The sequence below is a fragment of the Carcharodon carcharias genome, chromosome 14 (assembly GCF_017639515.1).
Source record: "Carcharodon carcharias isolate sCarCar2 chromosome 14, sCarCar2.pri, whole genome shotgun sequence".
Taxonomy (NCBI): domain Eukaryota; kingdom Metazoa; phylum Chordata; class Chondrichthyes; order Lamniformes; family Lamnidae; genus Carcharodon; species Carcharodon carcharias.
In genome coordinates, this window is record NC_054480.1 from 53,278,139 (window position 1) to 53,291,929 (window position 13,791).

A 13,791-nucleotide genomic window follows, 5' to 3' on the forward strand; every position below is an offset into this window, starting at 1 on the left:
CTGGAATCCTACAGGCACGACACACGCTCTGTCCAGCACAATTGGCATTCTAGGAAAATGCATTCTATGTTGGGTATTTTGGCTCTTTTGAGGGCTTCATTGTTTGTGATGTAATGCTGCCATCTGACGTTCATGATGGATCGAGAAAAAAGCATTGATGGAAGAGGTCCAGCAGTTGCATTTGTTTTCTATACAGGGCCCATTCTGACCCATACCGGAGGGTGATGATGCCAACTGCTCTATTCCTGAGTTTTGGTAGAGATGTCTGGTGAATAGTTTCACCAGACACACTTTGGCAAGTAACCAAGAAGCTATTTACCTTGGATAGTAAATTGTCAATGTCTTTATTAATAATGGCATCATTTAAGATAGTACAACCGAGATAGGTAAACTGTTCTATTGTATTGAGATAGCTGCTATCAGTGCTGATCTGCAGTGGATTGTAGTTTCCTTGTGGCCATGGCTGGTGTGGCACTTCTGTTTTATTTAGATTAATATTAATGCCAAAGGCACTTGCTGTTTACAAGAGCAGCATCACCTGCTCTGTGTGCCCCAGAAGGGTAAAATTGTCAGCAAACAGAAGTTCCTTGATAAATTCTTCTGTGGTTTTGATATTTGCCTGTAGTTGTCGCAGGTTGAGGAAACTGCTATCTGTTCAGTTGATGTATATGCCCTCTGTCTTTGCTTCTTGAAGCATCATACAGAAGAAAGTGGAGAAAAGGGTCGGTGTCAGATCACATACATATTTAACACCATTGGAGATAGGGAAACCGTCTGAAAGGGTTGCATTCTGCTTGACCCAACCTTTCCTGTCTTTGTGCAGTCAATGGAGAATGGTGCGGAACCTTGGAGGGCACCCCAATCTAGATAGTGTCTTCCAAAATCCATCCTGGTTGACTGTATTGAACACCTTGGTGCGGTCTACAAAGGCAGCAAACAGGTCCTTTATCTGAGTTATATCATAATTGGCATACCCTTTGCAATCATAAGTGCATATCACCGTAAAACTGACAAAGTCTACTATTAAATGCATGCTGTATGTAACATGTTGTCAATCCTTTGATGACAATGTACTCTTTGGTAATTTCAGGGAATAATGTAAATACTTCTGCTTTGTCTTTTACTATCATTTTACATCATTCACAAGCAAAGCCTAATAATATGAAATATCTGAAAACGACAGACAAGAAAAAAAATAATTGGTCTACCAAGCCTGCCCCACATGTACAAAATGTATAAATTGTATCTCAGCCCTCCGAACCTGCTCTGCCATTCGATAAAACTGTGACTGATCTTTTACATTCCCACCCTGTTTCTATACCCCTTGATTTTCTTTACATCCAAAAATTTATCAATCTCAATTCTGAAGACACTCAGTGACTGAGCTCCTACAACCCTCTGACGTGGAGAATTATGAAGTTTCACAAGCCTCTGAGGTGGAGAATTCTGAAGATTCACAAGCCTTTGAGGTGGAGAATTCTGAAGATTCACAAGTCTCTGAGGTGGAGAATTCCAAAGATTCACAACCCTCTGAGCAAATAAATTTCTCATTTCAGTTGGAAATGGCAGGATCCTTATCCTGAAACTGTGACCCACAGTTCTAGACTCTGCAGCTGGGGAAGCAGCCTCTCAGCATCTATTTTGTCAAGTTCTCTAAGAATTCTCTGTTTCAATGAGACCACCTCTCATTTTTTAAACTCCAGAGATCATAGGCCCATTCGCAAGTGAGACTGCTCCAGTGCGCCAGGATCCAGGTAAAAGAGCAACAATTTCTAATGTAAGGCAGTTTTCATCAGTGCACATATTGAACAATTTCTAAAAGCAGCTAAGGTTTGTGGTCCACCAGGTTATCCTTCGAAACCAAAGATGAAATATTAGAATAGGAGTGCTGGTGTCAGTCATCAGGTTACAGCTAGAGAACACTGGAAGAACTTATTGCATGTTACCACAGGGGTATAGAACATGCATGTTACTATTTCACCTGGAAAACCCCACATGACACAGTAGCATGACACCAAAGTATAGCAGTGTGAACATTTGTGGGACTCAGAATGTACAGGAAGTTGGTTCTGCATAGGAGTCTGATTTGGAACCTATCAATCCTAATATTCAGGAATGATTCATACAAAGCTAACATTAGCACCATTTTTAGGTGTGCAAAGGATACCAAAATGGAAGGAAGGACAACATCTTTTTCTTGAGTTTTCTGCCCAGATGCAGGTCCGACCCACAGCACCACGATCTCCACCATGGGTAGGGCAAGGAGACAGGTCCTGAGTCCACCTCAGCCAGCACAGGGATCGAATCCCATGCTGTTGGTACCAATCTGATTCACGTTGGCCGTCCAACCAACTGAGGCAACCTGCACCCAAGGAGTTCAAGTTGCTGTGGAACTTTTACATGCATGTTGTAGTCTGGAGCTATGAATAGTGATGTTAGAGATTCCAATTTCTTTCCATCACTTGACTGACCAGGATCCACTCCCACTGTTACTGTCTGCCGCTGGCATATATTGCAAGGAATAACAAGTTGATACTCAACCTCTTTGGCCATGTTATGAACACACCTTCCCTGGCCATCAAGTCCTGGAGTGGGACTTGAACCTGGAGCTTCTGAGTCAGAAGTATGGACGCTACCCATTGTAGCACAAGGAAGGACAACTGATGAAGAACAATTTAACCAGGTTCAGGGACAATTAGATCCTTTTAGCCAAATGTAGTATAATATAAGACAAGTGAAAATTAATTATCTTGGAGCAAGGACCAAAAGACGGTGTGCACTAAATGAATTTACTTAAAGTGTACTGATCAAGACAAAGCTGCTGCAGATAAATCTATAAAATCATCAGCCCAATGCTTCGATGCAGTGAAAACTAGCAGACTGATAGAGTACAAATTAAATCAGGTTATATTACTGCTATAAAATGCAGTGAAGTGACACCCATCCTGATATTCTTGCCCTTCAAAGGGCACAGAGCTGAGCAGCAAAATGATTCCTGTTATCAGTTCTGAAATGAAAGTAAAGGAGGTTAGAATTGTTCTTTTTGGAAAAGACCATACTTCAAAATGGGACAATTGATTTGCAGAAGCAACAAGATGAAAATTTCTTTATGCAACGAGTGGCTATAGGCCTTCAAGAGAATTGTTTAAATACTTGAAGGAACAAAAAATTGCAGGTGTATGGGGAAGTCAGGCAAACTGGATTGCTCTTTGAAAGGGCAGTGGGGCTGAACGACCTCAGTTTGTGCCCTACTAACCTATGGTTCAAGCTGTATAACAGGGCATTGCAGTAAGGTTCATCTTTGTCTTGATTTTGTTTTTTTTTTGCCTTCCTCCTCTTAAGACAGTAACTGATGCTAGGGTATAACTCTACAAATATTGTGATCCTGTCCTCACTTGTGAGGCCAGTAAGTGAATGATAGAAGCTTGCTTATAGCAGCTGACTCCAATCCCAGTTTCATCCAATGCTGATGTGTCAATTTTCCAATAAAATTCATTTGATGGTGCTCATTAGTAGGTCTCATGGTTCATCTTATTAGTCACCTCGTACCCTAGGGGAAACTGAACATTGTTGTAGGGATGAACTTTCCCATGGGAGTCAGGAAGCAGACATCGGGACCATATGCGAGTCCAAGCCCACACTTGTCATCAAGGTGTCCATCTGCGCAACTTTATGTGGGCCCCTAATTGGCCGCCTCTGCATTTGCCATCCAATTAAGGACAGGAAGTTGATTCCCAATACGGGAGGCCCAGTAGGAGGGCCTTTAGCAATGACCAGGTGGAAGTCGTACCAGAAGAGGTGGTGCATCAGGAGGAGGGGTTCTCAAAATGGAGACAAATACAAAGGCCTCCCTCTTCAGTGATGAAAAAATATGACAAAGTACTGTGAGGATCCTCAGGGTGGAGGGTTGTCCCTCCATAGGAGTGCCTGCATTTGCTCCTGAGTGCATTGTGGCCTTCCGATACTGCCACTTAATTCAGCCCACCAGCCTCCTGGTGAGAGGCCACTACCAAAGTGTAGCTGAGCTCCCAACACAGCAGGGGGGGCCTATGCAACTCTGGGAAAATTGCAGCGCTGTGGGCAAATGGTCCTTCATTGGGTTTTATTGCCTACCCACTGCCGTGCAGCAGACGGCTAATTCCTGTGGCAGCCTGCCCCTAGGAAAGTCGCCAGAGGCAGGAGAACATTGGGGCAATCCCTGCTTCCAAACTCGTCTCTATGGTGATAGGAAAATACAGCCTGCAATGTTTGCACAGTTGGCCAGCTGAGAACAGCAAACTTCGTGCGGCCCTCTGATGAGACCTGCTTCCTAATATATTTATGTGGTAGGTGGCAAGCTGCTGGCCTGGCAAATTTTCATAATACTAGTGATGTTGTTAATGCTGATGTCATCAACTTATATTTTGTTTGCTGTACTCTGTAACAATCTTTAAAAGATTCATTAGACGCATGATTTAATTGCTTTATGATGAGATTTCAGAATCTGAACATCTAGTCACAGCTAACCCCACACAGAGCAAAGAGGTCCCAGACGCCTTCTCCCTTCCTTCACCTCTTCCCGAAGTTCCCTCCAAAGGTCTGGTGGCAAAGGTTTTGCCTCCATTAGAGCAAGGTTGCGAAGGACACAGCGCACCACCCCAAATTTGGAAATATGCCCCAGGGAATCCTCTGGGCTCCCCCGAATGATCCAGACAGAGGAACTGTTGTTTCAGAACACCAATGATTTCCTCCATGATGTCCCTGGTGGCAGCATGACTCTCATTGTAGGTGTGTTGACCAAACAAGGCTGCGTGGCAGCAGGGAGTCAAAAGCCAGGTGTAGAGTGAGCCCTTGCCCCCAAGCAACCAGCACCTGGTTTGTCATGGTGGTTGAAAGACTAGGGCTGACGAGAGCAGGACAAAAGCATTGTTTCTGCCAAGATAATGGACATTCACTAGATTTATCCGTACGTTGTTGCACATCAGCTGCACTTTCATGGAGTGATAGCGCTTGTCGTTGCAGTACATGTCCATGTTAATATGTGGGAACTGCAAAGCCAAATGTGAGCAGCTGATGGCACCATGCAACACTGGGAATACTACATGCCTGGAAACCCAGCTCCCACTCCTCCTGCTTCTCTCAGGAAAAGGAGAAGACTATGAAGTCCCCTCTCCTGGCATACCTTATGATGTTGCAGTCTCTAGTTTAAAGGCATGGGTGTTGCTGCCTTTGCTGCTGCTGTTTCTTGCTGTGTTGTTTGCAGGCTGACTGGTTTGTCCTTGATGCTTAGAGTAAGAAGGATTGGTGAGCACATGATTAATAATTCTATTATCCAACCAGAACAATTTGAAGTTTGAAGCCATTGTGCCACAGTGGGGAAATGGATGGTGGCAATTTGCACCTACTTCTGATTTAACCAGTTTCTGGAGCTCTCTTTGGAGCTCAGAAGCAGTAGGTCTGGGGGCCATTGATTTGGAGTTTCGGGTAAGTCCATAAACAATAAGAGGTGTGAATTCCCCCAACGGTTTTTGCCATGGTATGACCATTCAAGGGAGACCATGGTCATTCAATTCAGAACTTTCCGGAGACTTGAGATGTTTCTAAGACTATGCATAAACTCAAATGTCACCTGACCCTTGGCTGCCATTTTAGCAGCCTTTTAATGTTTTTTTTTACAAAAGGGCAGTTCCAGAAAATTCTATACAGAATGCAATCCATGTCTAAAGTTATGAATATGACATACCTTTAGTGATCAATCCTAGCTGGTCATTGGGGTTTGTTTCTTTTCCCTCTTCACTGGTATTTGATAAAACGCTTCATGATGACTATGGTGAACCTCTTAATTTTGGAAGAATGCTTAAGTGATAAGGTGAGACCCACAAGATTATATTTCTTTTATTAGTTAACTTTTATTGTCTGTGCTGTTCTGCTGATTTGCTCATAGAAATTATACAAAATGCCAGCTTAAAAATATACAAGATGCTCCTCAATTAAATTACATTGTTAATTGGTTAGGCTTACTGATTTTGAGACCAGCTTATTAATCAATTCAATACTTGATCTCTTGTCTCGAGAACAGTCAAATATTTGGTTGCTTTAATGTACTGGATTAGATAACTAGAGAATGATTGTGGGCAACTGAATTCTTCAAATCAGTTAAAGATTGAAATACATCATTTAGGGGAAACTTTACATCCTTTTCCCCTTCATACTTCAATGCGGGCTTCCCTCCAGGTGACATAGTTTGTCCTGCTTACTTTGGTGCAGCCCGTCGAATGTCAGATAAGCCAATCTAATAAGGTCCAACAAAGACTACTGTTGTTCCTTTGTTAATCTCTTTCCCCTTCTAATGCAACTAACTCATGCCAGATGAAGACCAATCTACAGTTCTTTGCCTACATGACCATTCTGCATCTGTGAGCCTAGACAGTAAACATCATCAGCATATGGCTGTAAGTTCATTAGAACATAAGAAATAGGAGCAGTAGACCATTTGGTCCCTCAAGCCTGCTTCACCACTCAATATGATCTTCCACTTCAACTTCACTTCCCTGACAGCTCCCCATATCCCCTGATTCTCTGAGAGATCAAAAATCTGTCCATCCCAGTCTTACATACTCGACAGCAGAGCATCCAGAAACCTCTAGGGTGAATAATTCCAAAAGTTCACAACCCTCTGAGTGAAGAAATTTCTCTTCTTCTCAGTCCTAAATGATCAACCCTTCATCCTGAGGCTGTGACCTCATCTTCTAGATTCTTCAGCCCTCTAGAATCTTGTATGTTTCAATGAGATAATCTCTCATTCTTCTAAACTCCAGAGGGTACAGGCCCAATTTACTCAGCCTCTCATCATAGGGCAACCCTCTCATCCCAGGGGCCAAGCTAGTAAACCTTCACTGTGCCACCTCCAAGCCAAGTATATCCTTCCTTAGATATGGAGACCAAAACTGCGCACTGTACTCCAGATGTGGTCTCATCAAAGCCCGGCACAATTGTAGCAAGATTCCCTTATTCTTGTACTCCAATCCCCTTGCAATAAAGGCCAACATGCCACTTTCCTTCTTATTTGTCTGCTGAACCTGCAGGCTAACTTTTTGTGTTCCTCGTATGCATAAAGTAATTACATCAGTGATAGCCACACACATAACCTTACCTGAAGATAGCAATCTGGATCAGAACTCTTCTAGAGTCCAAAGTTGCTGATTCAATCAAGCCCAGATGACTCCATGCAAACTAAAATCACAAATCTGTTGTCCCTCACTCCATCTTCCTCCTTCCCCCAATCAGAATGGTTTGTTTCAACAATGTCTTATTCAATTATCGGAAAACCAAGAGAGATTCTTCATAGCTCAGGATGTGGTTCACTAATAATTGTTTGTAATGTACCTTTACCATAAGGTACTTAGGATGTTGAAGCACCCAAGCACACAGTGGTTAACATTTTCAAACATTAATTAAGATTCAGGCTGAAATCTGATCTTTGTTAACTATCACCAAAGCTATGAAGCTAGTTCAAAACCACAGATGGCTATGAATGAAATAAGTTTTCTTGCAATAATTTCATCTTAATGATCTACTATGTAAGAAAATCATGCCCAAATAAGAGTACAATAGCTGTCTACAGAACTCACAAACATTAGATTCTGCTTCATCACTGCATTTCAGTCAATCAGAATCACATTCAGAATCCAGATCGACAAGATAATAAGTTCACATTGTCCACTCTTGGGTTTCAGTTACAGAACAGGAAGATTGTGTGCTGTCTCCACCAGAGGTAAGGTGCATTGTTTGTCTGTCAGAAAGCTGTGAAGTATCCTGTAGCACTAAGGTTGTGGGAGCACTGGAATCAGAGTAGAAAGCCCGCTCAGAGAGCGGATCATCAGTTTGCTGTTGCTGTGCTGTTGAAACAACCATTGGAAGACTCTGTATAATCACTCCTGAAGTGCTAATGCCAATGCTGGATACCAAAAGACTGTTTGTTTCCTCGGACTGTGAGGGAAATCCTGTAGCTGAAGAATTATGAGATGGAATTTGTAATACTGAGCAGGTAACAGATGGAGCCCCTGCTGGAACAATAGGATAAGTTTGTTTAGGTGCCTGCAACTGAGGAGATGGGGAAGAGAAGATGGGCGATGCTGAGGATGAGGAGGAGGAGGAGGTTGCAACAGTCTGGCTAGCATCACTAACTACAGTGACTTCCCTGCTTTCCTCTTGAATAAGGGCATTTAAGCCATCCAGGTCCGAGCAGTTGATTGTAGAAGCAGTGATGAATGACTGGCTGTTTGAAGATGCTTGGTTAGCAACAGCTGTGGTTTGCATTAGCGCCTGATGGAGACTGTCAGTAGCACTCGAATCGATAGAGCTAAGTAAAGTGGCTTCCTGCTCTAAAGATGAGTTAGTTTCAGCTTCATTCTGTGATATTGTTTGTTGGGTTGGAGCAATCAAACTGACCTGCTGTAACAGTTGCAACTGGTTACTAGAGGTTACATCATCCCTGTTCTGATGGCTTGAATCAGATACCACAGTATCTCTTATTGTATGATCTTCATTTGTTGCTGCTTGAACAATGCTGTTGGCTGGATTCAATTGGTGACTAACTATAATCTTCACCTCTCCTTTGCTAAATGATGTGACTGATCTTGGTTGAAGATGATTAGACACAGAAGGAACACTGGTTTGGTTCTCATGATGCATCTGCAGCTGTAAAACTGCTAGTGCACTGTTATCACTGCTGTGGGACAAATCACGGTGTTGATTCTTATGGCTGCGGAGTGAATCTTCTCTAACAAAACTTGCTTCACACATATCACATCTGAAAGGCTTTTTGGCATCCAGTTTGACCACTAAACGTGAACTGCCTTGCTTTTGCCCATCAACATCTTTCTTCCCTGCATTCAACTTTTCCTTACTTATATGATGTTTCTTTAGGTGCATAAGAAGGTTGCTACGTTGTTTTGAATCAAAGGAGCAAAATTTGCACCTGAAAGGTCGATCCTCAGAATGAATTCTTTCATGTACCTTCAAAGATCCTTTACTAGCACAGGAGTAGCTGCACTGCAAGCATTTTATCGGCTTATCTGGTTGATGGGTCCTCGTGTGCTGTCGCAGCGTTGATTTGTTCCCACATTGGAAGTCGCACTGTGGACACTTGAAAGTGTTCTCCATGCTGTGCTTTACACGGATGTGAGATCGAAGATTGCCCTTCATAGCACAGCGGTAATCACAGAAGCCACACTGGTAGGGTTTTTCACCAGAATGGATACGCATGTGTCTCTTTAGGTCTGAGTTGATTTTAAATTTGGCATCACACAACTGACATTGGAAAGGAGCATCACCTGAGGAGAAAAAAATTGTAAATACAGATTAAAATTGATACATTTTACAATTGAAATTCTCATCCTTGCATTCAAATTCCACCATGGCCTCACCCCTCCCAATCTTTCTAACCTCCTCCAGCCCCAAAATCCTCCAGAAATTTCTGCCCTCCTCTAATTCTGGCCTCTTGAGCATCTCCAATTTTAATCGCTACACACTGGTAACTCCACCTTTAGCTGGCAAGGCTTTAAGCTCTGGGATTCTCTCTGGAAACTTCTCCACCTCTCTACCTTGCCTTCCTCCTTGAAGTTACTCCTTAGAACTTAGGCCTTTGACCAAACTTTTGGTCATCTTATGTGGTTTGGTGTCAAATGTTATTTTTAATGCCCTTTGGAGCGTCTTGGAACAGTTTATGTTAAAGGTGATATATAAATGCAATTTATTTTTATTACGGTTACTTTACAGACTGAATAATCATTCTAAAGTCGTTCAAGTTCATTGCTTTCAAGTGCATTACTCAGCATTGGCAAGCTAAGTTATTTTGTTATACAGGGATTGTGGCAGTCTTTCTGTGAGAGATGTTTTGCTTTGAATTATTTTCCCCATTTTCCCAATTTTAGATTCTACTCAGAGCTCATTGACGAAGAAAAGGTTTATTTCTTTCAATCAATTTTCATTAGCTTTAAGATTGGATGTGACCAATAGAATTATTATTCTGGACCAATAATATATTTCAAAACCAAGGAATGTTATTTCTTCTCTTTTTGTTTCATGCATTTTGTATCGCAAATGTTAAGAGTCCTAATGAAATCAAATTGTATGCTGTACAAGCTGAGTCCAAATGCCCACAGCAGGAAATCAGCACAGGTCCCTGTAAGAGTTGGTGAATGATGAACATTATATCTTAAGCCTTGAAAAAATGGTTGGATTCACATTATAATGGAACAGACAGGGGTGGTAATTTATGTACACTTTCTGGTTAAGGGAACAACAAGGTGGGATATCTCAGCACATATGCAAAGAAACCACACAAAAAAATAAAAAGCAAAGATGAGAAATATGAGAGTACATAGTAGCAAGAACAGGAGAGGTTAGCTATGAACACAATTTTAAAGCAAATGAACAGATTTTATACTTTTAGAATCAATAGATAACATAGAACAATAGCCACAAAAAGCTGTTTTCCTGCTTTTAAAAGGTGAATTTACATCTGAGCAAATGTCTGTTGCACTTATAAAATATAAAATTATAAAATATTGAGTGCATTCATATCTGTTAAAAATGAAATACAATACTTAGTTACAGGAGTGCTGGATGTTTTAAGTAGCTTTTGCTCATCATTGTTTTATACTAAGTACATCATCAGTGTTTTTCAGGATATATTTTCCTTTCTTTTTTTATTGTTGTTACGTAAATCCTATTCATCTTTAATTTTGTCAGATGAATTCCTGCTAATCCTGAGAGAACACAATGCACACAATAGAAACTGATAATATTCACATTTATTTAATCAATTAATGGATTCTATTATGATTCTGATGTGCAACTAAACTAATTGCCTCATTATTAGATAGCTGCAATATAATTTGCAAGTGTGCTTGAAGATTGGACACATGGGTCCTCATTATGATACAGTGGCAGCATCACATTCCGCCTGAGCTGACAAACTCCAGCTGTGGCTTTGCACATAAACAGCTTGGGACCTAGTCTAAAATATTTTACATTGTATAAGTAACAAGTGGAGGCATATGCCCTGGCATTTCACTCAAACTGCCTTCAGCATGTGTTGCTCCTGTGCAAACATAGTCTGCTGCTTTGAACAACATAATCTCATATCTGCAGTATAATTATTTGCTTCTTGTGTGGCTTTACAGAATTGCCAGCAAGCGCTCGCAATACAATTGACATCTTAACTGAGTTCTACGTTTATCAGTGCAGAGTAATTTACAATTAAAGTGCTCCAATGCCTTACTGTTAAGTGCCCTACCCAGTATGATACTGAGTCAGAAGATCTGGGGGTTCAGATTGAAAACGTGGTCAGTATCAAGATAGTAGATCTCAGCTGAGCAACAGTAAGAGTTCTGTAGCTGGCTTCCATTCTCCAGCCTGTGGAGAGGTAAAATCAGCTATGGCAATCACTTCTGCTGGAAAGTATACATATATGGATGCTGAAGATAGGATAGTGCTTGGTTGGGATGCCCACTATAGTCAAATAACTTGCCCATGGCCTGACACAAAGGATAGTTGCTTGGGCAAGGTACCCTTGCAAAGATCAGCAAAAAGGGGAGAAAACTGTGGGGGTGGGGATTGGGGGTGTGGGGGGGTGGGGGGGTTGGTATCAGTAGTGGGCAGGGTGGCGAAGGGGGAATAACATGACTGCAGCTAATTGTGCTCATTCCAAGTAGCTCACCTATGGCACATTTAAAAATGGAGGACAAGTTCTGAGCAAAGTTCCAGTCAGGGGGATAGCTGAATTGCAAAGTAGCTTTGACCAGAATTGCAAAATGCCGATTATCAAAAGTTCCAATGTGCTGTTCAGTCTCTTTTCCCCTTCAATCTAACTGCAGTATTTTCAAAGTTCTAAACCATCAATGCTGTTATTGCAACAAATGGATAACAATGTCCATTTACTCACCCCATGTCATTTCTTTTTAAAGGAAGATAATAATCACAGGAGGAGGAACCCGGGCTGTCACTCTCACTTCATCATTCTACCACCAATATCTGTCAAAGTCGAGGCAGTTCAGACACACAGACAATTTGGGAAGTATTAGAGCGTTGGATGACTCAAGGTATGAATCGCCAATGATAGAAAAAGGGAACAGGTGATGGATGAAGAACAGATGGGCCTTTGTTGTGTGGCCATGCAGCACGTTTTGTGGGCCCTGTTAAGTTGCTTCATGAGTAAGGTCTTAGAAGTTTATCGGTGAAATGAAGGAACCTGCCTCATTGACACCTCATCGTCTGTATTGAACTTAGATCTACCATCCAATCAAGCAATATTGGTTAGCAAAGGTTGCCCAAACTGCAGAATGCCAAAAATTCACCTGCAGTAACAATGTGCATTGCATGACAACTACAGAACAGCTATATAGGCAATAAACACAGCTGCAAAATTTCTCAAGCTTACATTAGGAAATTGAGATCCACAGCCCAGGAAATGAAATAGGCCAGCATGGAAACATGCCACAGACTCACAAAGGATGAGTTCAGAGATCTTGCAGCAATAGACTCTGCATAGAAAGATTAAGGGCTCAAGTTTGATCTAGGCCTCCAATAGCAGCAGGAGTAAGAAACACAGTGATGTGTAGCTCAAGTCACAGTCTCAGTCTTTTGCCAGCTTTTGCAATTTACAAGAAAGATATTTCAGGCAATGCAAGCCCCAGATAGCAGGAACTGTTTAGGCTATTCCTAGCACACTTATAACATGTAGACAGTAATGGGGGCATACACTGATATTCCAAACAGGTCCCCAAAATATAGGGTTGCCAACATTCCCAAAATGGCCAGGACACTAACGGATTTGCCATCAACCTCCCTGTGGCTTTTAAAAGCAATCCGGGAGATTTTAAAAGGTAAAGGGTTCACTTTTATCCCTCCTTGCACCAATCGCCAGGAGAAGAATGAACAAATTGATCACATAAACTTAAATCAGTGTTGATAGGATTGTTTCCTACATTACCTTGGGAAAGACACACATCTCTAAAACAATATAACTCACCTCACTCGGTGCTTAGGAAATCTCAGATCTGTAAATGTGACCAAGATTCAAGGTTGTACAGCAAGAATGAGCAAGCTCGCTTATAGAGACAGACCCAGGGCAGGCTGACAGGACAGAACCAGTTCTGAGCCATTGTTGCTCTGCAGACTTGGTTCATGGGCTGAACACGTCCGGGTTCTGAAAATAATGTTCGGGTGGAGTGTGGCTCTGGCAGTTTGTGCCATAAAATGGGTATGAAATTTAAATAGTTAACCATCAACAGTTCAAATCCATCTCAGTTCGACTACATTTGTCGAAGGTGAGATAAACAGACAGAGCTCTCTGTAACCATACTGAAAGCAGGCGCTGGTTAAATTATTCAAATCATTGAATTGGGAGGGCAGTCCGAGGACTTTTATAAAGTTTAGCATCGCATCAGGTGCAGTTGTTGCAAAATTTAATACATGATTAACTCAGTCAGATCAGTGCTGTTTCATTTGTTTCCTTCTAATCTTGGAATATTGAACACAACTCATGTTGGAAGCCAGAATTAAACATATAAAAGACCCTGACATGGTTGCTGCGGGGGATAAGGGAAATCAAAAAGAGAAATAAATATAAAAAAACCTGAATCTGGGAGAGCAGCCGAAGGCAGTGGAGTGAGATGGGGGGATGGATGAGAAATTCACCCTTGCTTTCTGTGCCGTCACTTCCACCAATGTTTCCCGGAATATGTCCAGCCCAAGTTGGCAACCCTATCAAGACATCTCAAAGGAATGCTTCGTATATACTACTTT

The 13,791-nt window shown here is 41.8% G+C and overlaps 1 protein-coding gene across 2 annotated transcripts in view; it reads right to left on the reverse strand.

Annotated features, from left to right (window-relative positions):
* Nucleotides 1-5,868: 5,868 nt before the first annotated feature.
* The window catches only part of zfp64 (zinc finger protein 64 homolog (mouse)), an 82,899-nt gene continuing 74,976 nt past the window's right edge, over nucleotides 5,869-13,791 (reverse strand). For both annotated transcript variants that reach the window (XM_041203663.1, XM_041203664.1), the window contains one exon: nucleotides 5,869-9,314. In XM_041203663.1, the coding sequence (XP_041059597.1) occupies nucleotides 7,690-9,314 (1,625 nt within the window). In that variant the 3' untranslated portion in view covers nucleotides 5,869-7,689. The remainder of the gene's footprint in view (nucleotides 9,315-13,791) is intronic.